This window comes from Protopterus annectens, chromosome 2.part1 (assembly GCF_019279795.1).
Source record: "Protopterus annectens isolate FY-2018-M chromosome 2.part1, PAN1.0, whole genome shotgun sequence".
NCBI classification, from domain to species: domain Eukaryota; kingdom Metazoa; phylum Chordata; order Ceratodontiformes; family Protopteridae; genus Protopterus; species Protopterus annectens.
This window is the reverse complement of record NC_056729.1, coordinates 1,723,699,129-1,723,727,054: the sequence shown is the minus strand read 5'-3', so window position 1 is coordinate 1,723,727,054 and position 27,926 is coordinate 1,723,699,129. Positions and strand designations below refer to the sequence as shown.

The 27,926-nt window shown below is 43.7% G+C and overlaps 1 protein-coding gene across 1 annotated transcript in view; it reads right to left on the bottom strand.

Moving 5' to 3' along the window:
- HP1BP3 (heterochromatin protein 1 binding protein 3) overlaps positions 1-27,926 on the bottom strand; it is a 290,037-nt gene that overhangs the window by 248,184 nt on the left and 13,927 nt on the right. Inside the window, exon 2 of the mRNA XM_044063174.1 lies at positions 22,438-22,535. Within this exon, the coding sequence (XP_043919109.1) occupies positions 22,438-22,522 (85 nt within the window). The 5' untranslated portion in view covers positions 22,523-22,535. The remainder of the gene's footprint in view (positions 1-22,437; positions 22,536-27,926) is intronic.

The following is a 27,926-nucleotide window of genomic DNA, read 5'->3' as shown; positions in this document are numbered from 1 at the left end:
AGCTGCATGTGAAGCATCTCAGATGCGCTATGTTGGCTACCAGTCTGGAGGTCTGCACATACTTTATATGGAAGCCACTGCCTTTGGAACTTCAGTCCAAGTTCTGGAGCTGAAAGGTGTGGAATGAGTTCTAGCCTGGTAGTGTAGGGGTGCTCTCTGCTGCCTTGAACCAGGTCTCTTACAGCACAAATGTCGATGTCCTCCAATTTAAAGGAGTGCTTTGAGCAAGTGCATTTTGAGATTTAGACAGAGTTTAGCAGTATGACCCTCAGATTGCATTTGTTTGTACCGGTTACAGTGGTAATTTGGTCTTTGGAACACAGCCTATGAGAGCACTACAGTGGTGCAAGAGCCTTTGCCAGTACCCAGGGGTGACAGATGCAGGACAGCTCTGGCAAAGCATCAAGGTCTGTCAATCATGTCATCCCAGGCAGATACTGGATCCCCTGAGAATGACTAACATAGCAAATTGTTGAAATCAATCACTTCTGCTTACACTGTTTTACCCTCCTGGGTGATGGTAGAATGCTTCTCAGGGCTAGGGTCATACCCACCTGGGTTACACGATGCAAGAGCTCAGCGTCTCTTTTCAATGTATTCCAGGGAGGTACATCTCATGTCACTTAGACACACATGTACAAGGAGTCATACTTGTTCCTGTTGAGGGACCCAAATGCATGCATTATGTGGTGGATTCTAGTGGCAGACAGGCAACTGTTACTTTCTCCTTATTCAACCTAGTGAGTGGGACATCCGTATGCCTCACTACTGAATCACCTATGACTATTGTGTTTGACATGCTGTTTTGCCTTAGAGGCTTTGGTTGAGTGGCACACTGTTTAGGAGAGTTGTCTCTCTCGTGATTAGCATTGCGCTGTTGTGGTAGAGCCGGTCTGCCTTGGAGGTCTCTGCTGTTTGGGCAGATTTTTATTGAGAGCCTCCACGAAGGTGGGTGTGCAGTTTGTGTTTTTATGTAAAGGAACTGCTGGTATGTGTTCTAGAGGGCTGTGTATTCCATGTGGTGTGGTGCATGAAGTGTTTACCTTTGCCTCTTGACCAGCTATTCCACTCTTGGCTGGAGAGTGCATGGCTTCCAATTTGGATATATAAATTCAACTCTCGCAAGTCGTTCTGTAAGTTCAGAAAGAAAATAGTAAGACTGATGACCTGGTTAATGTTAGGACAGCTTCATCCATAAGGAAACAGTCTTTATGAAACACTATACAAGGGGGCTTGACAGAAAAAGGCATGAATCTCCAATACTCAGAGGTAAAAACAAGAAAAGCAGTCTTGCAAGATATTAAATTATAAATCCACTAGCTGCTGGTTCCAAAGACGACACCAAGGCTTGTAGGACTAGAGTAAGATCCCAAGGGGGTGTAGGGTCGTTAACTAGGAGGCCGAAGTACAAAGATACCTTTCAAAGAGGCTTTACAAAGCTTGGAGGAAGCTATATGAAAACAGCTGCCAGCTGAACCTTAGCTGCAGAAATACCGGCACTCTGATGAATATCCCCCAGAAACTCCAAAAATAGCAGGGAAAGGGTCCAAATTATGCTGAGACACTCAAACATTTCCACTTACTGGTATAAGCCTTCCTAGTGGAAGTTATGTGAGCAGTTACTAAAATCTTGACCAGAGAAGACCGGGAGTCCTAGCTACCACTGGAAATGGAGCAGCCAAGCTGTAAGCTTCATACTGACTAGATCTGGGTGTGGGATCCCCAAGGGATGTGAGATGAGGTCCAAGGACACTGCATGAGATCAAAAAGAGGGGAACCAAACTTGGTGATGATCTTTGCCCCATTCTGGTCTCCCCAAGCTCCCCAGCCATCAAGCCTTCTGTATGAATTTCATAAATCAGAGGAAGTGGGGATAAGCATACAAGAAATTGTAGGGCCAAGCATGAAACTAGGGTTTTGGGGGGGGGGGGGGGGACTCCCCACTGACGAGGGTTCAGAGTGAAAATACTCACTGTACTTTGCGTTGGAAGGAGAGACTAAATTCGCAGCAAGGGTCACCCCCCACTGTTCCGCTACTGAAGGATTCAGAGAGCATTCGTAAGGCTTCAAAGTAGGACCTGCTGAGCCTGTCCATCAATGCTTGACTTCCCAGAATGCGGGAGGCTACAAAAAAAGGCCAGTGAAGATCACCCACTCCCACAATCTCATGGCTTCATGAAAAAAAAGGGGATAAGACCTGGTTCCCTCTGCCCGTTGATGTACTAGACGGGTCTGTCTGGATAGCAATCACCCCTTGGGGAAGATGGGCATGAAGAGTTTGGAATGCCAAGAGAACCACCCTCATCTCCAGGATGTTAATATGCACAGGGGTCTCTAAGAGAGAGAGACCACACGTCTGACTGTTCTTCCCCTGCAGTGCCCCACATCCCAGTAAGAAGGCATCCGTGGTCACAGGTACAGGAAAGATAAACAGGGGCACAGAAAAAAAAGTCAAGGATTGAAGCCACTCTGCAGGCCTGAGACTAAGCGGATGAGATAACAGATCTAGCGGGGTCCATTGGAGAACCCTCAATATGTGAACGAGCAGTGGGGATCAGGGTGATAATGTCACCATGGACCCCAATGTATAAACAGACTCCGCAGTGGAATACTAGGTGTAAACAATGTACAACACACTGTCAGAGGAATTGAAGTGTATCCGGAGTTTGCTCTGAGTGGAGTCTAACAGAGCTTCAATGAAATAAACTTGAAATGGATCCAATAGGGACTTGAGATTTATGGTTATGCCCAGCTAATGGGTGGTCTGGAGAAGATCCCTGGCTTGAAAGTCTATGCCTGGAGGGAGCGGAAAGGAGCTAATCACCCAGGTAGGGGAAGACCAGGAACCCCTGTAGCTGCAGGTGAGCAGCCACCACTTTGGTGGACACCCTGGAAGTGGCAGAGACACCAAAGTGTAGCGCTCTGAACTGGTAATGATAGGTTCCTTCTCTTCTGGTGGTGGGGGGGGGGGGGCTAAGAGCACATCCATTTTGATGTGATAGTACCATCCTGAAGGTCCAGGCACAGTCATTTCTCTGCAGGAAGGGCAGAAAGGATCGTAGAGTGACCATCTTGAATTTTGTCTTCGAAACCCAACAGATTTAGGGTTGAAACATCCAGAATGAGTCAAGTCTCCGTTTTTGGCACCAAAACAATCCAGAACAGATGCCTGATCTGGAATGATTTTGGGGGGGGCTGAACAAAAAGCAGTTTTGAGCAGCTTGGAGATGTCCACTGCCGCTTCCTCCAGTTGCACACAGGTGGGATGTCTGGGAAATGTTTGGGTGGAACATAAAGGGGATTGAGTATCCCCTGGATAGGATTTGCAGCACCCAATCTGCAACAGACTCCCAGTCTGTTGGGTGTAGAGAGAGACGCCCCCCCACTGCCTCCAGAGTCTGACAACCCTTCAGAGATGCTGCGCAGGTCTGTCCAGCAAAAAAATCTGGACACACCTGGTTCCTCGGACCCCCTCTGCTGAGAAAATCGTATCTGTTATACCCCCTCTGCCTCTGGGGGAAGGAGTTCCAAGCATCTTGGGAATACCCCCAAGACTTCTGGAACCATAGTCACCCCCCCCCCCCATCGCCAATTCCAGGAAAAAGGATCGTGGTGGGGTTGAGAAGCAGACCCTGATGGCAAAGTCTTACAAATTCCCCGAGCGAGAAAGATGGGAAGACACCCTGAAGGGCACAGAGAATGCACAGAGTCTGAGCCAGGTGCAACACCTCTACTGGCTGCTCTACAGGCACCTTCAGTAGCATACTACAAGAGCTTCAGAGGTGTTAGAAATGGAAGTTAGGGTGGCCATATGGGAGAAAACCTTCACAGACATGGATCCTGGGGCAGACTTTGCGACCACCTACTAGGTCCCACTGAAGTCTCATCACATGTGCCATGTAGTTCAGCGCACGCATGGCAAACATGGCTAAAGTGTAAACCCACTTCCCAAAACTATCTACAGGCAGGCAGAGATTCTCTGTCCAGTGGATGGACTGTAGAGCTCTGAGTGAGCTCTTTCTTGGTAGCCACTGCAATCACCATGGCATCAACTAGGGACCCCTTAGAATAAAGCTGCTAGTCAGAAGGCATCAGGGCACTTGGGGATAGACTCCACCATGTCAGGTTCCTTCCATGCCAGAGATGCAATTCCACAATCTTTTGTCCACCTTTGATTCAGAAAGGCTGCTGGTGGACTGGAGGGAGAAAGCCATGGATATTGGCTGGGAAAGGCACCACGGACAGGCTGATGAAAGTACAGTTGTGTACACTTCACATAAATGTAGATGCTGAGTGTATTCACCATTGCAGTCATTACATGTGGGTAATCTGTTGGCAGGTTGCCCTCAGTCGGCCTGATTAACAAAGTCTTGGGTCCTGCATCGGTTGCTGTCCCTGCTTCCATGATGTCAGCTAATCAGGAGTATAAGACATGCAGCCGACTAGCATAGTAAAAGAAAGAAGAGGTATATAGAAAAAACAGGGGGCTGGAGGGAGGGTAACCAGAACTGCAACAGTGAATACCAACATCTACATTTATGATAAGTGTACACAACTGTACTATGTTCATAGTGTTTCACTGTTGCAGTCATTACATTTGGGTAGATTCCCAAAGTCAAGGTTGGGAGGATTGATTTATACAGCATTAGGACCAGCTAGAAGGCCCTGCAAAACAGCAGTGGCAAAGCCAGCCCTGGATTTAGAGAAAATTGGTACGTGGTAATGCTTGGTGAAAGTATGAACTGAACTCCATGTATCAGCTTCTAGAATATCCCTGGTAGGAACACATCCGAGTTGAAGTAGATGCAGCCCTGGTGGAATGAGATCAGATCACTGGGGAATAGGTTTTCCATGGTGCTTATAACAGAAATTAATACAACGGCTTAATTTAGAAATTGTTTGCTTTGAAACAGCCTTCCCCTCTGCCCCTGCAGCAAATGCTACCAGCAGTTCAGTTTTTTTGAGATTTAGTCCCGAAGTAGAATCTAAGTTGTCTATGTACATACAATGAATGCAGAATACGGTCTCCCTTGTTCTGTGGATTGGGAAACAAAGTTGGCAAATGAATGGACTGATTAAGAGCCACACTGGATACAACCTTGGGCATGAAGGATGGATTGGTCCTGAGTGACACCATGTCCTCATGAAAATGATGAAAGGCTCCACTGCCATAAGGGCCTGCAATTCAGATATCCTTCTAGCTGAAGTGATTGCTAAAAGAAAGGCAGTTTACCAGGAAAGAAATTTTAAGTTTGCAGTTGCAGCTGGCTCAAAAGGAGGTAGAGCGAGTTTCTCAAATAAAAAGTTAAGGTCCCAGGCAGGGGCTGGAGCTCTCCTGGGTGGTCTCAAAGTTTTGGCCCCTCAGTTACTGTTTTAAGAGTAAGAGAGAAGGGGGGGGGTCTGCATTGTAATGAGATGAAATGGCTGAGGCATGGATTTTTTTTTTCTCCCAATAAAAAAAAGAGAACAGGCCCTTGTGAAGCATCTGTTAAGTACTGCAAAATCTGAGGTAAATTGGGCACTGCTGTACTCATCCCTTGAGATAGATTCCAGGCACAGAATCCTTTCCATTTGACAGCATAAAAAAGATTTTCAAGTACTAGGTCTTCTGGCCTCCAAAATGACACCCATCACTGGTTTGCTGAGGGATGCAAAGAGGGAATTTAAGTGATTAGCCAAACTGCAAGATTCAATGCTTGGAGCAGAGGGTGCAGAAATTGGTTCTCCTGCTGAGACGGTAAGGAAGGTGTCCGAGGTATGTACCAAGGAGAAATGTGGGACACTGTACCAGTGTTGGAGAAGCCAGTTTGGAGCAATCAAAATCATTTTTGGTTTGTCCTGTGACTTTTTATACAACTTTGGAGAGCAAAAGCAGAGGGGGGGAATAAACTGTTTTTTCCCCAGCTGAAGGACAGAGCATCCACTTAAAAGGTTTTTGCGACGAGTTCTTGTGCAAAATTTGTCCAACTGGTAGTTCTGGGGTGAGGCAAAAGACATCCATGTCTGGGCTCCCCCCATTTGCATGTCAGGTTGAAAATCCGTGGTTGCAGTTACCACTTGTGAGAGTACATGAGATTTCTGCTTAGTTCATCTGCCAGAACATTCTGCTTTCCTGGCAGGAATTCAGCTTGTAGTTGTACTTGGCAGCTCAAGGCTGTGTTCCACAATGCCATGGCTAGTCTGCAGAGGGGGGTAGGAATGTGTAGCCCCCTGCTTATGTACCACATAACCATGGTGGTCACTCAGTAATTGTCCTGGATGAAAGCAGTCCTTGAAGGCTGTCAGTGCACTCTGTACAGCTAGCATTTCTTTTTGACCGATATGAAGGTGCATTTGATTTGGGCTCCATTTGCCCTGAATGCACTTCCCTGCCAAGTGCCCCCCATGCATAGTCAGATGAGTTTGTAGTTGGGGTTTGGGTGGCAGGGGGTGGTGTGAATGGCAGTCCCTTGTTTTGGTGGCAGGCCTTTGGCCACCATAGGAACTCTAGACACAGAGCAAGGTATGATGGGAATCATGGTTCAAGCTGTGAATGACGACTCCATAAAATTAAATTCCACTGAAGTTCTCATATGCAGTCTTGCATATGGAATTATAAGAATGCAGGTCATGAATCCCAAAGCTTGCAGACAGTCTTGCAGATAGCAGGGTTTTTGTGGCCATATACGTTTGAAGTTACCAAACAAATTTGCTTTTCTGGCATAAGATAAGCCATCTGGTCAGTTGCACTTAAGCTTGCACCCAGGAAAGTAATTTTGAGTACCAGCTGTGATTTTTCATTTATGGTGTACCCTAGACAAGTTAGAATCCTTTTCAGATGTCAGATGCTTTAGAAGAATGTACTTGTTTTCTACCCCGAATTAGACAATTGTCCAGGTATGGATATATTTGAATATTTCTTTGCCTGCAAAATGCAATTACTTGAGCTAGGCACTTTGTGAAGACCCTGGGCACAGTAGATAAGCCAAAGGGCAGTGCTGAGAACTGGTAATGCAAGTAGCCTGCTTTGAAGCGAAGGTGTCTTCTGCAAGACTCCCTGACTGGGATATGCAGGTAAGCCTCTTAAATCTAGAGTTATCAACCAGGCATCTTTGCTTAGCATAGAAGTAACTGTTGAGTCAGCATCTTGAATTCTGGAATGTCCAGAAATGTGTTTAGAATAGATAAGTTCAGAATTGGACACCATGGTTTTTTTCTGGGTGCCAGTAAACGTCCAATAGAAACCTTGTCCCTTTTCCTCTTCTGGCACTGAATGAATAGCCCCCCATGTTCAGGAGGAACAGTACTTGTTTCTGGGCCTCTGCCCACTGATTTGGGGGAAGGTCTGGCCATCCGTTTGGGATTGGCAATGTGTGGAAATGAAAGCAATCCCTGGGATACTATATTTAAAACCCATTTGTCTTGCGTTAAAAAGTTGCCAGTTTCTTGCATGAAGTGCCAGTTTCCCCCCCAAGGGAGCAGATAAAAGGTAAGTGTAGAAGGAAGTCAGAGACAGTTTACCATAGGGAGGTGCCTTGTTCCCAGAATTGGAGATGGAGGCACCCCATTGTTTTGTTATGAAAGTCTCCAGTGACTGAAACCTGGAGCCTTTGGAACATCTGGGTTTGACTAGAGTGGCTCTCTAAGGAACTGAAAGGGCCAGTTCTTATTAAGCCAGTGCCTACTAAATCTTGGAGGTTACACTTGTAAATCTGAGTTTGCATAGATTTAGCTTTATCTTCCACCTTTAAAACTTCTTCAGCCTTATTACCAAAGGGATGGTCCTGTTGCAAAGGAGCATCCAACAGTTTTGCTTTAACATGATCAGGCAGAGTTTGCTCTTTGAGCAAAGCATGCCTTGTTACAGCAGCCCTTTGTTTTCTAGGCACAGTGGCCTGCACATGTGGCCCAGGCGTGGGTTTAGACAGATTTAGATTTTGGCCTTAGTTTTGAAGACTGCGGTCTAATATACAACTCTGTAGGCCTGAACACACTCAGAAGCCTGCTTAGCGGCTCCGGACCCATCTAAGGTAGAGACATCCGTGGGTTCCATAACTGAAGCATCGCGCAGCATACCAGACTCAGAATACTCAATAACCTCTCAAAATCCAAACCCAGTGAAAGTTTTAAAAACACAAGGACAGCAACTCTAAGACTACTTCCCTGCTTAGTTTAGCAGAAGCATATCTGTATCAATCAAGAATGGAAAACCAGAAGTAGACAAAATGCAGCAACTGAACGTGCCAAAAACAAAAAAGGTGAAGGATCACAGAAAGCAAGAAATGTGGGACATGCATAAACAGATGCAAGTACAGAAAACTCCTGGAACGATGTCAATCAGGGTCTAACGCAAGAATGGCCAAGTAGAACTGAATTTAGCCTCAAAAAGACAAGCGGTTAAAACTTGCAGCACAGCGGACTACTTGCACGTTGGTTTAAAGTCCACTGAACACGTTGAAAACAAATGCAAGTTTTGTAAAACAGGATTGGAAACAGTTCCACATCTTGTTGGGTGCGCTGCATTGGCAGAAGGCTTGCATGAAAGCAATATTGTAGCCAGACATACAGTGGGAATTGTGCAAACGTTATATACTATAGTAGCTCAGCAGCACTGGAAACATGAGCCACCAAATAATATTTATTTTTATTTAACATTTGTTGGACTGGGCTAGTCTAGCTGGATACATGTCCATTTTCCATAGAGGCCCGGGGAGAAAAGCTCCACAAAGAATAGTCAATTAAAAACAAAATCAAAGTTTTTGGGCATGTATAGACAATAAGACAGATAACAGTTTTACAAGCGACAACAATACAGCAAAAAGAAAGAAAGAAAGAAAAAAAAAAAAAAAAAAAAAACAACAAATTTTTAGGAAAGTACAAGGAGTAGGGAGGGGACTAATAGTGGAAGAAAAGTCGCAAGGAAAGTGGAGAGAGAAATGCAGAGAGGTTTGGAAAAAGTAAGGTAGAAAGGAGAAGTAATATCTAATAAGAGGAGCTTGGAGAAGGTAGTTCATAGTAAGATTTTTAAGTGACCTAAGGAATGAGAAGAAGAAGGAGGATGTGCTTAGGAAGTGAGAATTAGTGATAAGGAGGAGAGATTTTAGTCTGGGTGCTGCATGGGCAGGGCCAGTGGTTAGTAAATAGTGATAAGGAGGAGAGATTTTAGTCTGGGTTGCTGCATGGACAGAGCCAGTGGTTAGTAAATAGTGATAACATGGAGAGATTTTAGTCTGGGTTGCTGCATGGGCAGGGCCAGTGATTAGTAAATGGTGATAACAAGGAGGAGAGATTTTAGTCTGGGTGCTGCATGGGCAGGGCCAGTGGTTAGTAAATAGTGATAAGGAGGAGAGATTTTAGTCTGGGTTGCTGCATGGACAGAGCCAGTGGTTAGTAAGATAAAGCTTGAGCTTCTTTTTGAAGAGTGAGGAAGAGGAGATCATAGTGAGGTCCTTAGGAAGAAGGTTCCAACTTTTCCCCACTGTGTAGGAGAAGTGAGTCACCTGCTTTATTAGATTTGTGTATGGATACTAAAAGTTTGTGAAGAGCGGAGGTTAGAAAGATTTTTATAGGGACTAATAAGTTTGGTAAGGATAGGAGTTTTTCAGGAAGTAAAGGATTTTTTGGGTGATTACAAGTTGCTGAGATAAAAGCTGATTATCAAGTTCAAGCCAGCAAAGTTGTTTTAAATTTAGGCAATGGTGAGATCAAAAAGGGGAGCCGGTAGAAAATCTGGCTATATTATTGTAGGTGGTAGTTAATTTGTTCAGGTTAGTTTTAGAAAGGTTTGTGAATAAAGGTGATGCATACAGGAGAGTAGAGATAAGATGGGTGTGAGCAATGGTAATTCTGGCTGAAGGAGTAAGGAAAGGCTTGATTTTGTAGAGGGAGATGATATTTTTGTTAGTAGATTTAATAGTGGTATTAATACGAGTGTCATAGTTTAGGCAATGATCGATAGTAACACCTAACAGTTTGGTTGTTGTGTCAGGAGATATGACTGTGCCGTTTTTAGATATGATGGAGAAGTGGAGTGATGGAGATTTGTGTGGGTGTGAACAACAAAAGTTTAGTTTTTTTAGGGTTAAGTAGGAGACATCGCTGTAAAAACCACTCTTCCACAAGCTGAAATACATTTTGGGTGAGAGAGTGAAGTTCAGATGGGTTAGAGGCTGAGGAGACCAAGGTGGAGTCATCTGCATACTGAATGGTTACGGCTTGGGGGATGCTAGAAGCAAGATCATTGATAAATATGGAAAATAAGAGGGGACCCAAGATAGATCCTTGGGGGGCTTCAAGGGAGACAGGAAGGAGGGGAGGATAGAGTGTTGTCCCAGAGGACTGCCTGTTTGATTGTCTAGGTAAGACAAACCATTGTAGTGCCAGAGTGTCAAGTGAGTGATTTCAGAAGATGCAAGAGTATTTGATGATTAACCATGTCAAATGCTTTGGAGAGATCTATAAAGACAGCAGAAGAGAGGATATTATTGTTGCGGTTTTTATTTATATGATCAGTAAAGGAAAGAAGGGCAGTAGTAGTGCTATGGGAGGGACGAAATCCATGCTGGGAGGGAGCTAGTAGTCCATTAACAAGGAGGTGGTAGAGCATTTGTAGGTGAATACATTTTTTCCATGATTTTAGCTAAGGGAGAAAGTAGGGCAATTGGACGGAAGTTTGAAAGTTCTGAGGAGGTTCCACCCTTATGAAAGGGGAATAATATGGAAGATCTTCCAGATGGAAGGGATAGTGCCTTCATTGATGGTTCCGTTTATAAGAATAGAGATAGGGTAGGCAATTGCTTTGGCTGCAGTTTGTAGATATTGAGCAGGTAATAAGTCAGCAGAAGGGGTAGAAGGTTTGAGTTTTTGGAGGGTACAGATGAGAGATGTAGAGACAGGTTGTAGATGGAAAGTGGAGAGGATTTGGAAAGGAGGGGAGTGGTGAAAGAGAAGCCGCGGGAGGAAGGGAGTTAGCAATTGACAGGATCGCTTCAGTAAAGAAGTTGTTAAAGGAGTCCGCTATCTGTTCAGGAGTGTTTTCAGTAGTAGTGGCAGGGGTGGGTGCCTTAGTTGTGCCAGGGTGAAGTAAAGTATTGACACCTGTCCAGAATTTTAGGGTTTTGGTGGAGGTGAAGGAAAGTTTTTTTTTAATCAAATTGTACAGAAGATTTAGTGGAGTTTCTAAGCTGTTTAAATTTAGTGTGATCAGAAGGGTCTTTAGAAGCACACCATTTTGACCAGAGTGTGTTTCTTAGCAACATTTTGTGCTTCGTTTCTTTTGTAAGCCAGGGTGCAATTTTGGTCCTATTTTTAAGGGTACGGATAGGGGAATGGAGGTTAAGAATTTCAAGGAATTTTGAATTAAAAGTAGACTACTGCTTCATCAAGTTGTAGGTATTTTAGGGGTGACCAGTTACAGAGTCTAAGTTCGTTTTGGAAGCATTCAGGGGTTCTTGTTGGAGCATATGGTTTTGAGACTTTTAGGTTAACTATACTGGACTTCTGTCGAAAGTGATCACTCGTATCTTCTGGGAGTGTGCCTACTGAGTAGAATGTGGGGGAGGTATTTATTAGAATCCAGTCAAGGATGGATTCTTTTTTGGTGGGTTTGTGGATACGAGTGGGCGAGTAGACAATCTGAGTAAAGCCATGCAGATTAATGTGGTTAGAAGGGGTATTGGCATTACAGGTATTCCAGTCAACGTTAAAGTCGCCAAGTACTATGGTTTCTTGTGGATATGAAGTGGATAGCCAGCTAAGGATATTTTCAAGGAGGTTGATGTTGTTGCCAGGTGGAATGTAAGAGCACAGAATATACATCGCCTTGCTAGTATTTAATTGGAGCTTAGTAAAGAGAATTTCAGAGTTAGTGTCAGATGGGAGACAAGAATTTAATGGAGTGAGTTGGAGACCTGTTTTATACACTAAGGCTATACCCCCTCCTTTCTTGCTAGGGAGGTCTACTCTTAGAATATTATACCCAGGAGGGGGGATATTACAGTCCTGGACATGGGGTTCTAACCAAGTCTCTGCGAGACATAATAGATCAAAGTTGTGAAATTGCAGTAGGGCATGAAACTGTTATTTTACTGTTAATACTTCGTATATTTAAGTGAGCTAGTAAAAGTGAGTTAGAGGAGAGGCTAGGGTTGCATTGGGATGAGGAATAAGACCTAGGTGTGAGGACAGGAGGTAGTGGTGGGGCCTGGGTTGGGATGAATGTCACCATCTAAAAGGAGGTGACTGAGATCTGTGAATGTGAATTGGTACAAGATATGAATTGATTTGTTGTTTTTTCCTATATAGGTGTTTGTAGTAAGTATGGCTAACTCTGTGATATTTTGGGAAATAGTAATTGGAAGTAATGTTTATGTGTTTTGGGGGAAGTGATGATGCAGTCAAGGATGTTTGTTTTGAGGAGTGGTGGAGGTTAGAGCAGTTGAAGTATTCGTAGGAGGTGGAGATGTAGATAAAGGAAAAGAGATGGATTCAGAAAAATAATGTTTACATTACATGGGAACATCTATTAACAGTTCAGAAAGAAACAGCAGTCCACGAAAAGTCAAAAGTAGCACTGAACAACAACATTACTACACCGTGATTCTGCACACAAAACACTGTAGACAGCCATAACACACCAGGACTTGCAGGCGAGAAACAAAGGCAGTGTGAAGAATACCCAGACCATTCCAAAAGCAGTAGGAGCAACGGGTCTTAGAATTTAGTCGTATTTAGAAATGCTACAGATAATCCATATGGAATTACAGTAGTCAATTCTGGGCCCTCTACGAATGCTGCAAAGAGCACATCTGGCCATCAAGGACTGAAAGAACACCAATTTCATGAACTTTAATCATACTTTGACTTGGGAATTAGGTCTATTCCCATCATGGTATTAGAAACCCAAAAGACCAGGGGAAATGGAAAAAAAATGCATTCTATACAGTGTGGTTCATTTTTAGTTTGCATCATTTTAAAAGAAATAGTGGGAGCCTGATCCGCACATGCACACCCACACGAACTGCAGAAACTGCATACACATGTATATATACATATACCAAGTAAAATATCTAAAAATAAGTAAATCAAGCACGTGGGTAAAAGGACTGAGGAGCAAAGCCCAAAGTTCTCAATTCCTCAAAGCACCGTCTGATCAAGTGACCTGCTCAGAATCCCACAGCATACAAAGGAAGGCAGAAGAGGAGATGAAACCTTGTACCACAGGAAACAGCCTAACAGAAGACAGCACTGGGGATGAAGGCCAATCAGTCCACACACACACACACACACACACACACACACACACACACACACACACAAAGTACACCCAGCATAAACACATCTACAGCAGAAAGGCGTATTTGACCTTACTGTGCCTCCTAACACTGGTATTTGATCACTATCACCCATCCCACTAACAGCACATCAGTTAACAGCCAATCAAGCATGTTCACCACCTGATGGCCTACTAGTTCTTGTAGCAATAGTAAAAGTACAGTTGTGTACACTTACCAGCTCTGGTTGAATGTGGCCTAATGCCCTTTGGCACTGGTCAGCCATGTTGTGAATAGCAGAAACGAATGCCGTGACCTATCCAGTCTGCTTGGAGATAGCCTCTTGTGATGCAGTGGCATATGCCACTAGTAATTGCTCTGAAAACTTTAGTTTTGTCCAAGTAGAATCTAAGTGGTCTTGCGTACGTCCAAAGAATGCAAATTCATCCCCTTGTTCTGCGAATTTGGATAAAAAGTTGGCAAATTAATTGTTTGGTTAAGGGCTACACTGGATACCACCTTGAGCATAAATGTAGGGTTCGTTCTCAGAGAGACCCTGTCTGGATAGAAAAATGATAAAGGGTTCCACAGCCATGAGAGCCTGTAGCTCTGAAACTAGTCTTGCAGAAGTTATTGGTAGGAGCAGAGCTGTTTTCCAAGATAAGAATTTTATGTCCGCAGTAGCAGCTGGCTCAAAAGGAGGTAAGGTGAGTTTTTCCAAGATATAATATAGGTTCCATGCAGGTATCGTGAGTCTCCTTGGAGGCCTTAAGTTTTTGGCTCCGAGGTACTGCCTTAAGGATGAGAGGAATAGAAAAAAATAAATAAAAAAAGGAGTGGTGGCTCTGTATTGTAATGAGACGAAATGGCAGAGGCATGGATTTTAACTGATTAAAAAGATAGGCCTTTGCCGAGCAGCTCACTTAAATATTGCAAAATCTGAGCAATATCTGGAACAGCTTATCAGTTCTTTGAGCTTGGTTCCATGTGCAAAATCCCTTCCATTTCCCAGCATAGGATTTTCTAGTTGTATGACTTCTGGCTTCTAAAATGACATCACAGCTTTACTAAGTGGTGTGGTTTGTATGGCTACATTATCCGCCATGCTGCCAGGTTTAGGGTCCTGAGCTGGCTATGCAGAATCAGACTGTTCTGTTGGGACACTAGATGAGGTAAGGTCCAGGCTGGGCATTGGGACAAGTTCCTTAAGATAAAAGTACCAGTACTGGCGTGGCCAATCTGGGGCAATCATTTTTGGCTTCTCCTGCTTGACCTTCAGGAGCACTTTGGTGAAGAGAGGTAGTGGAGGAAAGGCATATACTGATAGGTTGTCCAGTTGAAAGATAAGGTGTCCATTTTCCAAGCTTGTCTATAAGTCCTTGTGCCAAATTTTCTTAGTTGACTGTTTTGAGGGGAGGCAAATAGATGTCCGGGCATCCCCATTCCATTGTTATGCTGAAGACTTGCGGATCCAGGTGCCACTCGTGGGGATCCATGCGGTTTCTGCTTAGTTCGCCTGCTCGAGTACTTTCCTTTCCTGGCAGGAATTGTGCCTGCAGATGAACTTGGCAAGTCAACGCTGTGCCCCATAAAGCCATGGCCAGTCTGCATAGGGGGTAAGAATGAGTTCCCCCCTGCTTGTTTATGTACCACATGACCGTGGTGTTTTCCATCAGTAGTAGTCCTGGATGAAGTAGGTCCTTGAAGGCTGTCAGGGCATTTTGAACAGCTAGCATCTCTTTTAGATTGATATGTAGACTCTTTTGGTTTGTGGACCAGGTGCCCTGAATGCCTCTTCCTGCCATGTGCTGCCCCCCCCCCCCCCAGACATAATCCGATGCATCTGTCGTTAGGCTCTGCCTGGTTGGGGGTAGTGAAAATGGCTGTCCCTTGTTTTGGTGACGAGCCTTTTCCCACCATCAAAACTCCTGTTGCAGGCAGGGTATTAGAATAATCATGGTTTCCAGACTGTGGCAATGCTGTATCCAGACACTTTAGGTACCATTGACTGTTCCTCATATGCAGTCTTGCATATGGAATTAGTAAGATGCAGGATGACATGAAACCCAAAGCCTGCAGAATTTTTCTTGCAGATAACTGGGCCTTTGTTGCCATTTCCTTGAAATAGGTAGTCAGTTGCCTTTATCTGGAGTGAGATAAGCCATCTGGGCAGTTGTATTTAAGCTTGCACCCAGGAATATTATCTCTTGAGAGTACTAGTTTTGATTTAGGTTTGTTGACTGTATACCCTAGCATGTTAAAAGTCTTCACAAAAGTAAGATGCTGTAGTAGAATATCCTTGTTCTCTGCTTGTATGAGGCAGTCGTCCAAGTAAGGACATATTTGTAGTTCTCTGTCTGCAGTAAGCAATTACTGGTGCCAGGCACTTTGTGAAGACCCTGGGTGCAGTAGATAAGCCAGAGGGCAGTGCAGAGAACTGATAATGCTTTGAGCCAGCCTTGAATCAAAGGCATCTTCTGCACGATTGCCTGATTGGGACATGCAGGTATTCCTCTTTTAGGTCTAAAGTCACAAACCAAGCCTTGCTGCTCAGCATGGGCAGAAGCTACTGTAAGGTCAACATCTTGACTTTTGGTATATCGAGGAAAGTCAAGAGAAGAGATAGGCCCAGTATTGGTCTCCATGCTTTGTCCTTTAAGGGTACCAAGAACAGTCTTCAGTAAAATCCTTGTCCCTGCTCTTGTGGTGGCACTTGAATTGCCCTCATGTCCACAAGAGCTGAGCCTCTGCCCATTGATTTTATGGCAGGTCTGGCCAACTGTTTGCTCTTGGCAGGGTATGGAAATGAAACTTGTAGCCTTGTGACACTGTCTAGAACCCATTTGTCCTGGGTTATATAATGTGCCAATTTTGAGAAAAAGGTGCTAGTTTTCCCCCTAAGGGTGCTGCCAGAAAATAAATGCTTGGTGCAGGGAGGGGGAGGTCACTGGGACTGTTTCCTGTATGGTTGTGATTAGTCTTCTCCACCTTGGGAGGTAGAGGCACTCCACTGCTTTGACCTGTAGGGACCTTGCAGCTGTGATCTGCCTCTAGGGTGTCTGGATCTGCCCCTTTGAGGTTTGTCTAAGACTGGAAAGAACCAATTCTTTGTAGGCCAGTGTCAGCTAAATCTAGATGGCTGTACCTGTAAGAAATCCTTGGTAGTTTGCATAGATTTAGCTTTGTCCTCCATTTTCTTTAACACCTCTTCTGCCTTGACACAAAACAAGGTATCATTTTGTAAAGTAGCATCTAATAATTTTGCTTTTAACATGGTCAGGCAGAATTTCTTTAACCAAGCATGACTCCTAATGACAGAACCCATAACAGTGGCCCTGCAGAGAATCAAACCCACACTGCAAAATATGCTTTCTTGTTCAGCTGCATGCAACAAATCCTAAATTTTCTTCGTTTTCTGCACATTCAGAATTTGTCATCATTTTCTGTTTGAGCAGTGTCATGATATATTGCTGATATTGGAGGATACGAAACTGACAATTTAAAACAGTTCTAGCCAAAGTAGCAGATGTGTAAAACGTTTTTTCCCCATCTATCCAGTGCTTTAGAATCCCTGTCAGAGGGGGTAGGGTTTTTTTGCAGCAGAAACCTTGACCCCTTTCGGACCCTGTGGTCCAACACCATTCAATTTTGCTATCCTTGTATACACTTTTTGTGCCATTCAGGTTCTGTCTATATAACAGTCCGTTAATGTGTCTTTTGGCTTTTCCCGGTTAGGGGTCGCCACAGCAGAACTCCGGTCCGCTAATGATTGGCAGTTGATTTTTACGTGCAGAGTTGGCAGCCCTGACGCACAACCTTCAACGAAGGTACGCCCATTCACGCATGTCTCCACGCAGAAGATGCTCTAGCTGAGAGGCAAACTGATCAGCATCTTACTGTGAGGCGACAACGCTACTGCAGCACCACCACCGTGGATCCAAAGGGTCAGACTAATCTTCTTCTTCTTTCGGCTTTTTCCCGGTTAGGGGTCGCCACAGCGGATCACCTTGTCCGCACATTGAATGGCAGTGGACTTTTACGGTGTCGAGTTGCCAGCCCGGCACCCAACCTTCCACAGAAGGCACACTCACATGCACACCTAGGGCCAATTTAGAGTGTCCAATCCACCTGCAGCATGTCTTTGGGATGTGGGAGGAAACCGGAGCACCCGGAGGAAACCCACGCGACCACAGGGAGGACATGCAGACTCCTCACAGAAGGCACCACATCTGAGGATCGAACCGGAGAACCTCTTGCTCTGAGGCAGCAATGCTAACCACTGCACCACCGTGGCCGCCCTCCAAAGGGTCAGACTAATAAGGATTTAAAAAAAAACAAAAAGACACAAACACACACCCGCAGTTTAAGGGGTTGGTCATAATGCATCCTCTGTCTTTGCAAATAACTGCAGATGTACCAAACGAACAAGACTTACCTGGAGTCTGTTGTAAATCAACCTTAGAGTGGCATCGCCACAGCTCTAAGCTACTCATGATGGAGACAAACCAGCAGCTACACAAGTTACAGTTCAGGCAGATCTATATGGGCATGTTTAAAACTCAAGTAACCAGGTATACTGTCAGGTCCCACAAAGGAAGCATATTTGGACCTTGGTTAATGGTTTCGGTACACTACCTTATTGATATTTGCGTGTGTAAGGGATTAGCTTTCTCAGGGGTTTTGAACAGAAGTAGTCTTGGGGCAAAGTTGGGACTAAATTTGTTTTCCAAGGATGCTGGCAATGTCTACTGGGTCATTATGACCCATTTCACAGCAATGGAGAACATTTTTAATCTTTATTTTGTACAATATTTCTTTTGACGTTGGCCTTGAAAGAGGTTTTCTTTTGCTCCATAGCACACTTAGGACAGTGTATCACCACAGTGGTTCATTTTTAAAATTTCCCATGACACTTCTCTGGTTGGGACTGCCCTCTTTATGCATTGTAATAAATGGGTGTGGAATACCTTAAAGAAGACTGCTGCTGTAGTGCTGTTTTGGGGCTGGGCCATGAGGGAATTTAGGTCTGCAATAGGAGCATTTGAGGGAGAAGGTCATGGTCATCATTTACTAGAGAGAAAATAGGAGTAGTACAAGAGGTAGCCATGTTTTTAAGAATCATGTCAAGTAGATGTATTTACCAGCTCCTCACTGAAATATACCTTTCCCAAAGTCTACGAATTCTGGGCCATATCCTACATTGTAGATTGGCATCTGTCTACACAGATGAGTGATCTGTAGTTCAAAGGTTCATACTAGGCTATCTGCCCTAGGGCATTTACAAGCCTAGCCAGTGTTTGGCTTTCACCACCCATTTTAAAATGAATTTTGCTATGCCCTTTTCGAGGTTAGTATACTGTGCATCTGTCTAACAATGACACAGACAGAAACCCGGAGTAAATCTACGATCTCCCCTCCACTAAAGATTCCTCTTGAAGAGTCAATGAGGGACTCTGCCTAACCGGGACTGGGATTTTATTCCAGAGTGAAGGGAGCATCTGGGTTATGAATCTGTCCCTCCAGCACGTCCTATTTATTTCAGTGCTGAAAATAAAGTCTCGAACGCATAGCTCGATGGGATATGTCAAGCACAGATCGCCTCTGAGCAGGCAGTATGCCACCGAGTAGAGCTGGAGTTTAACTGGGCAGCATATGGCATCTGTTTGAGTCCTTTGATACTCTTGGTGAGGTACTTTTGGGGTCTTTCCAGTTGCTGCAGGTGTCTGGTAAGGTACATCCCAAAAGGGGCACTGTACTCATTTATGGGCCTGATGAGGGATGAGTAAAGAGGCACGATGACCTCCCCTGATCTAGATGAGAATCCCTTCATGATTAGGTGGGCTATACAAAAATGTTTTTCTAACCACTTTGGCCATGTCGTTTTCAAATGAGAGATTGCTATCAACTTGGGTCCACAGGTCCCCAATTACTTCTTCCGTACTTAATAGATTACCACCTATGTGATAATTTGTGGGCACTTAGTTTTTGCCAAAGGGGATGACTATACACTTTTTGGCGTTTAGCTTGAGGCCATGGCTCTGGCATCAGTTGTCTGTTTCTATGAGGCCCTTTTGTAGGATGCTTGTGTTGGCTGGAGTCTCGATTATGGCACCTAGTTTGCAGTCATCTGCAAACTTGGTCAGCCACAGTCCTTCCGTGTTGGCCTGTACCTCCGAGAAATATATACCGAACAAGAGAGGTCCCAGGACTGAGCCTTGTGGGACGCCACTTGTAACTGGTTTGGAGTCCGACATGGCTCCAGCAATTCTAACCATGTGGGTTCTGTCCTTGAGCCAGTTTGCAACCCATCTAATGACATAGGGGTTTATGTTTAAGCTCGTGAGCTTATCTATAAATGCCAGAGTCGGGTATTGTATCGAAGGCTTTTGCGAGGTCCAGGTAGGCTGTATCGAAGGCTTTTGCGAGGTCCAGGTAGGCTGTGTAGACCACGTTCCCCTAGTCAATGGCCTTGGTGACTATCTCAAAGATATAGACCAGGTTTAAGAGACAGGATCTGCCCTTAAAGCCGAACTGGGTAGGATCCAGTGTCCGTAGGTCCCCAATATATTTATGAGGGACATGATGATCCTTTCCATAGCTTTGCAGACCAAGCTAGTCAGGCTTATGGGGCGATAGTTTCCAGGATCCGTTGAGGCACCACCTTTGTGGAGAGGGACCACTGTTGCTGTACGCCACTCTTTGGGCACATATCCTGTAGTAAGGCTGAGATTGAACAGTAGTTTTATGTTTGGGTTTAGCTCTTCTTGGAGTTAATGTAGGACGCAGCCCGGGACACCGTCTGGTCCCATTGATGCTGTGTTTTTTTGCTTTGGATAGGGCGGCTCTTACCTGAGCATCTGAGATGTCGGGGGGCAGCTCTCTGCTGGGATAGATATTTGCCCCTTTGGTGGGGAATGGGGGGGGGGGGTTTGTTCTGAACCTGTCAGCTAGGATGTTGGCAATGTCTGCGGGTTCGGTGTATTTTTTTTGTCATTTTGGACTAATTCTGAGCATATCTGGGAATTCCCACCCAGGTTTCTAACAAACTAAAGAAAGCCTTGTGATTATCCTTGGTGTCCTGTGCAATTTTTCTCTCGAAGCTGGCCTTAAACAATTTTATGAGTGCCTGCAGTTTTTTGCCAATACGGATCAGAGATGCCTTCCCTTTTAGGGATTTTGCTCTATCATGTAGTAGCTTCCTCCTTCTATTGTATAGTTTGTTTATGGCTGGGGTCCACCAGACAGGACGCCTGCCTTTGGAGGATTGGGTCTTGGTTTTGTTTGGGATTGCATGATCCATGCATTCCTGAAGGTGTTCATAGAATGTGTTTATAAAGGATTCTGCAGTCTGCGCCGTACTTCCTACAGGCCCGGGGGCTTTGAAGGATTCCACCTTAGTTTTGAGGAGTGTGAAATTTGCTTTAGAGAAGTTTTTCCACTGTGGTTTTCTGGGCAGGGGCTGGGGTCGGGATGTGAATATCTAGTAAGATTAGTTTATGGTCTGATCTTACCAGTTGAGGGATACACTTCTGGTCTGCAGCAGAGAGTCCCCATGTTGGTGATCAGGTCCAGTATGTTCTCCCCTCTTGTGGGAGCGGTTACAAGCTGTTCCATAGCATTTGAGATTATAAATTCTGGGAACCTTTGGGCTAGCTAGAGCAATGCTCCCAGTCTATGTTTGGGTAGTTGAAGTCGCCCAATATAATGGTGTTTGGAGAAACCTTCATATTTTCCAGTGTTCTCAGGAAGGCCAAGTGAGGTTCCTGGGTTTGGGAGGGTGGTTTGTAGCAGGCTATAAACTGGAAGGCAGTTTTACCCACTGTTAGTTGCACATGGATAGTCTGATGCTTCGTGCTGTGCTACCAATCTGGAGGTGTGGGTATCTGACTAATATTGATACTCTCCCTCCTTTTGTGGTTCGGTCCAAGTTTTGGGGCCGAAAAACATGGTATGAGGTATAACCTGGTAGTGCTGGGGTGCTCTGGGGCACTTGAACCAGGTATCCGTTACTGCACAGATATCGATGTTCTCCATGCTAAGGAGAGTTTTGAGTGAGTGCATATTGAGGTTTAGACGTCTGGCATTGAGTAGCACTACTCTTAGTTTCTTATCCCTTGTGATATCTATGGAGGTGGGTTTGTCTTTTGAGCCTTGCCTAAAAAAGGCACTTTGGGGGTGGCAAGAGCCTTTGCCAATATACGAAAGCCCGGGGGTGACAGGTGCAAGCTGTCCCTAGCGAAGCATCGTGGCTTGTAGAGCATGTTGGGAGGGTGGCCTAATGGTTAAGGTGTTTGCCTTACAAATACAAGGTTTGAATCTTAGAGGGGATAATTGGTTAGGCTTAAAATGGCTCGCAAGTTAGCGTAGTACTAATCTATGAACCTATGTAATCCCTAGTTCAGTTTTAGTCCCCATGGATCTGCTTCGAGGTAAAGTGTTTTAACAATATAGGCTTAGAGATGCAAATTTATTAATATAGAAACGCAAACAATTGCCATTCGGTCTGAAGGCATTGGGGGAAACAAAGGTGCTAAAAATAACCTTTTGACAGGTCTAAAAAGTGACATTTTGATCACATACAATACATACACTACAGCAGCAGCTACAAAGATAAACAGGTCAGTAATGTGCCGGTATCCACCTGCTGTAAAACGAGCATGAGAATTTAATGAAAGTGAGCCAGAGCAAAACACCCGTACCAGTCTGACAAGAAAAGGTAATCCCCACACACACACTTCAACACCCTGGTTTCCTAATGCACAAAGTGACAAAACCAACTCACTTCTTGCCGTACTATAACCACTGTGAACAATGTCTATGAACATCATGGCTTCATTAAGTAAATTGCCTGGTCACCAATTCTACACCCACCCTTCCTTTATAAAGAATGCGTTATGAAGACAAACCCTACAGATCATGTAAAAGTGAAGCAGTGGGCAGTACAATGAATACAGCTATAAATGAATTATGCATGTATATCAACTACTCAAAAAAAAAAAAAAAAAAAAAAAAAAAAAAGACTAATCATACACAAACACCAAAATAAATTTTAAAACTGCTTCAGTTGCCACTTAACTTGGCAGTTTCCATTTCTAGATTGGTTTTAAAGAAACAGTGAAAAAAGTGTGAAAAATCTGTCTGAAGCACAACATTTTACTTCTCTGTATGACAAGGTTATTTGCATTACCAGCTTTCTCCGGTTCTGGTGCAGGTGCTGGAGCTTTTTTAGAGGGAGCCTCTTGTGATGATGCTACACTCCTGCGAATCGGCATGGTGTCCAATGTCCTAGGTAAAGAAAAAAACTTGTTAGAAACAAAATATACTAACTGCATAACAACCAACATTTAAGATGAAATGCCTTCACACACACATAAATAATACACACACATACACAGACAAAGAATCACACTGCATATTTGTTTACGTAACCTGTCTACACTAAAACCGATCTACACAAACATACTATTTAGCTATTTTCAATGACATAGGAGAGAGCAACACGAGTGGTGGAAGATGGAATGATCCAAAACCAAGCAAGATTATTAAAAGCAACACACAGGGGCATGTAAATTACAGCCCCAGTGAACAGCAAATCTGAGACTTGTCTAAGGACTGTACTAGTTATTGTACACCAGGAGGGCTGCGTGTTTAAGTTCAGTTGATAACCAATCTTTTTTTAGATCCACTTGAGTAACATGGGCCAGCCCCAAGCATGTGCCTGCACCCCCCCCCCCAAATTCCAATGTGCATCTTAACTACAAAATGAAATCCATTTGCTTAATGATACCACCACTACAAGACAGCTCGACACTTGAATACACACAAAATCTATCCCCCTCACAACTTTACCCTTGGGGAAATGTCCCGCCAGTTAGTAATTCAATTTAGTTTGTGTCCCACAAAAGTTATACATTTTATATCCATCTTAAACCTCTTTTCCAGTGTGTGAATGGGGTGAGGGGTGCCATATCAAAACTTTTTCCAACTTTAACGTGACCTCCAACTTGTACAATTCAATTGAAAAACATCTGTTGGGGGGGGGGGGGTATATAAAATTAAAAAACATACAATAAGCTGGTTGCACAAGTGTGCACACCCTTAAATACTCTGTTGAAGCACCTTATTTAAATTCCCAAGACGACTGAATGGTGGGAGTCTACCACTTCCTTGTAAAAGCACTCCCCAAGTTTGTCAGATTGTGAGGGCATCTCTTGGGCACAGGCCTTTGCAGGTCAACCCACAGACTTTCTATTGGATTTAGGCCTGGGCTCTGGTTGGACCATTCAAAAGCTTTAAATTTTCTTCTGGTGAAGTTATTCTTTTGTTGAAATGGATGCATGCTTGGGGCCATTGGCATGCTGAAAGGCAAAAGTCCTCATCTTCAGCTTTCTAGCTAACACCCGAGAGTTCTGGGCCAAAAAAGTGACTGTATTTGGAACTATTCACACATCCATCCACCTTGACTAAAGCCCCAGTTCCAGCTAAAGAAACCCCCCCAAAGCATGAATATGCCGCCATGCTTCACCGTGGGGACAGTGTTCTTTTGGTGATGCACCTCTGGGAATTGTGGCCAAAAAGTTCAACCTTAGTCTCAAACATTTTCCCACGTGATTTTGGGAGACTTTATGCATTGTTTTGCAAGTTTTAGCCGGGCCTGGAGGTTTTTCTGTTTAAGAAAAGGCTTCAGTCTTGCAACTCTACCCCATAGCCCACAAATATGGGAGATTGTCACAAACCATGGCTTTTGCTGTAGCAGGCAACTGAGTAAATGTCAGAAAAATCCTACTAGGACAGCTGAAGTTTATTTGGGGTTAATCAGAATCTCTAAGTGATGGCAGGTGTACCCAAGACTGAATGTTGTAATTAAATCAAAAGGTGTGTACAATTAGTTTAAGAGCTTTTTTTTTTTTTTTATTTACAGGAAAAACATTTTTATCCCCCCCCCCCCCCCCCCAACAGATTTGTTTTTTCAATTGAACTGTACAGGTTATAGGGCACATTAAAGGCAAGAAAAGTTTTGAATGTATTTATTGTGGTTTTGTTTCTTTACATCACAAAAAATAGCATTTTTAACAGGGTGTGTAAACTTTTTATATCCACTTGTACATAGCAAAAAATGTACAACTTTTACTAAACATAAATGGTTGAACGTGACCCACCACTTACAACTCTGAAAAGAAAAGCTTATTTTTGTAACCATTGGTGTGAACTTAGACTTCCCAAGTGACATTACAATTTATTGGACTGTTAACAGCTGGTGATGCACTCTGTGTTTTCTCCTCTTTCTATTGGAGTGCAACCAAAGGGGGTGTTAGTTGGCTAGCCACCATGGAAAGCAGATTTCCTTTTGGGTTACACTGCTTTTATACAAAGTGCAAGTGAACTAAAGTTTCATTTTTTTAGTCACTTTTACTCTGGCAAATGTTTCTTTGGAACAAACAGACATACAGAAAATAAAATGTAGTCGTTTCAGTGTTCCGATTCCTTCAGGGTTTTACAGTATCCATCCGATTTCCATACCTTTCTTGAACTATTCAGACAGGATTTGTTTGAATCAGAGATCCTTCACAAGCTTGTAAACCTCTGAAGACGTCTTTTACAGACTAGTATCTTAACCTAGGACACACCTCTTCCTACAGATACCAGTCACTTTCCCGATTTATCCCTGCTGGAAAGAAAAGAGCTCTCAGGACTCCGCACCACCACACCATGCTTATTAACCCCCCCCCCCCAAAAGCATACAACTACTGGATTGAGCCCGTGTACTGCCCATAAGTCCGAGACAACCCATGTCCACAAGATGGCTGCAGTATGGATAACAAAGTTACTGTCCTGTCTGTAAAGCTATCGAAGATGGACATGACCTGTAAAACATTTAAAACTGTCCAACAAGCAGTATTCGAGTACAGTGATAGGTCATTTGACTGCCTGGTGTGTTTTCTGCCAAACGGCATGCCACAGCATTACAGCACGTGTGATGTTCCGCACAATATTTTCTTTGATGGTAGAGGAGATGTTCATCCCCAAGGCATCAGTATTGACCAGTTTGGAAATGTCAGAAGCTATTAAAAATGGTTCTAAATAGAACGTAGTCTTCAGCTGTCGCAGTTTTTCGTCATCCAATCATCGAAACCTGTACCCCAGTTAAGTTGGTCAACAGGCATGCAAAGTTTAGAAGCAAGTAAGAAAAGCAGCTTGCGAGGCCTAAGAAAGCTTACTAGCGATTCACTGACCGTTTACATAGATTCTCTCCTCAGTCCACGTTTCCGAGGGCCAATAAACAGACAGCTTTTGCCATGCCTACCAGGGACACAGCTGGCCTAGAAAAACTAATCCACGATGGACTGAACTTCATGGAAGCAGCTTCTTTTAGTCCACAGAAAATATCAATACATCGTGGTAGGCAGCTGGATACCAGATATGCATTCTAGGTTGTCGTCCTTTAGCCTCTTAGGAGTTGCAGGTACTCCAGTGAGACCAAAAGGCAGAACTAGTCCATTGTTGTGGACAATTTTCTTTAGCTTCTAGAGCTAGCAGAATTTGCTCAAAGCCTTTGCATAGGACCAATATAAACAGAAACAACCGCTGAGTTTAAAAGCATCTGCCCACTCAGAGCAGGTGTTATAAAACCTAGTCAAACTTCTGAATTTGTTGCAAATATTTGAGCAACTCATTGGTGTGGGGAACCAGAAATATGGGACCATTTAATTCATCCTACGATCCTTTCATAACCAAAAGAAAACATTTGTACCGATTCCCCAACCACTTGACTGTGGGGCTCTGGTTAACTAGTACGGTTTCAAACTACCTTTTGGGCTGGACTGCACTAATTCTGCCAGACAGCTCCAAGAATCTGTTTACTGGGCACCTCCATCTGGGGCGTTGACCCTGGGAGAAAAGCTCCACAAGCTAACCCCCCCTTTTTCACACAAGTGTGCACACGAGCACCACACATGGAAATAATTGCAGCACAACACAGAAGTTAAGACAATTTACTGTGATGGAATTAATCTGTCAGTATTTGCAGTTAGCAGGTCAAGTCTAACAGTAACAGCACTCAAAATACGAAATACATTAGATTCTTACAGTGCATGAAAATTCCCATCACACACACACACACACACACACACACACACACACACAAGTTTAGCACTTCCATTCACCCTAACCATGAACTTCAGAACACAAAATCCAGCCATCTAAAAAACACCATCGTCACAGGATCATGGCCATCTAATACTTTTTTTTTAAATAAAACACATTTTCATTTGTACATTGTTACTGCACTTGTACGTACTACACAAGTTAGCTTTTGAATTTCAGACCTTTCTTGTAAGAAAACCCGGGAAATTCTCCAAGCAAGGGGAATTGGCTAACCACCTCAAAACTAATCTCAAATTTGAGAACACTTTCCTTAATAGTCTGTGAATGACAAGTGTACTGAAAAAACACTGCTTTACCAAAGTGACTTCTCTGTCCTTGCAGGATATATGTTTTCACCAGTTTTGCACCTTTACCAAAGTGACTATCTTCTCTGTCCTTGCAGGATATATGTTTTCACCAGTTTTGCAAATGAAGGAGCAATTACTTCTTTCTATGGATATCCTTCCTTGTATTCCCTTAACAGCAGGTACTAAAGCTGCAGTTATAAATGGATTAACTTGGTGCCGATGTTAGAAAGTTTTTACCGACTTAGCACTGCAGTTATGTTTCTTGGAAATGATTCAACTGTGTTGTACTTGTGTTAATTTCAAATTACACACAACAAAATGAACATCGCCCCCAACATTTTCAATATACTACCAACACTGATTGGTCCCCAAAAAAAAAGCATGCAACTAGACCTTGGTGTAGAATACTTAAATAAATTCCTTCAAATAATATTAAGTAACTTTGCCCCCTTCAGGAAAAACTCACCAAAAATCCAAAAAGCTCCCATGGCTATCTAATGAAACCAAACGAAATGAAACAAAGGTAGAGAGCTTGGTCACCTTACCACACATTAACAAAAAAATCACCACAATAAAAAAAACCAAAAGGACTGAAGGTACAGCCAGAACACAATCCACACCAACTCTGACAAACGGATGTAACAAATTTATTGGTGCTTCCTGGTACCTCAGCTAACAAGCCTTCAGCGGGAATGAAAATGCACACCAATACATCCACTTGTTAGAGCCTCCAAATTAATCATGTACCAATACATTATATAATTTAATTAAACCCCTTAAAAACAGTTTAAGTGAGCATAACTGAACAGAGCATCTTAATCCTTTGGTTTACACAAGTTATAAGTAGAGTGGCCACCGAAAGACATGCGTGAATGGGCGTGCCTTCGCTGAAGGTTGGGTGTCGGGCTAGCAACTCAGCACCATAAAAATAGACTGCCAATCAGTGGACCGGAGTTCCACTGTGGCGACCTCTAACCGGGAAAAGCCAAAAAGACAAACATATAAAGTGTAAACATTTGACCGGATTCTCTGCTTTTTTTTTTTTTTTGGATATGCTCACTTTAAAACTGTTACCAAGGTACCAGGAAAAACAAACAAGTTTGTTACATTGGTTTGTCGGAGTTCATGTGGATTGTGTTCTGGCTCTACCTTCCAGTCCATGCTCTCAAACTAATCCTACCACTCAATGTCCGATCTCCAACCTCTAATGACACTGTTCTTTAAA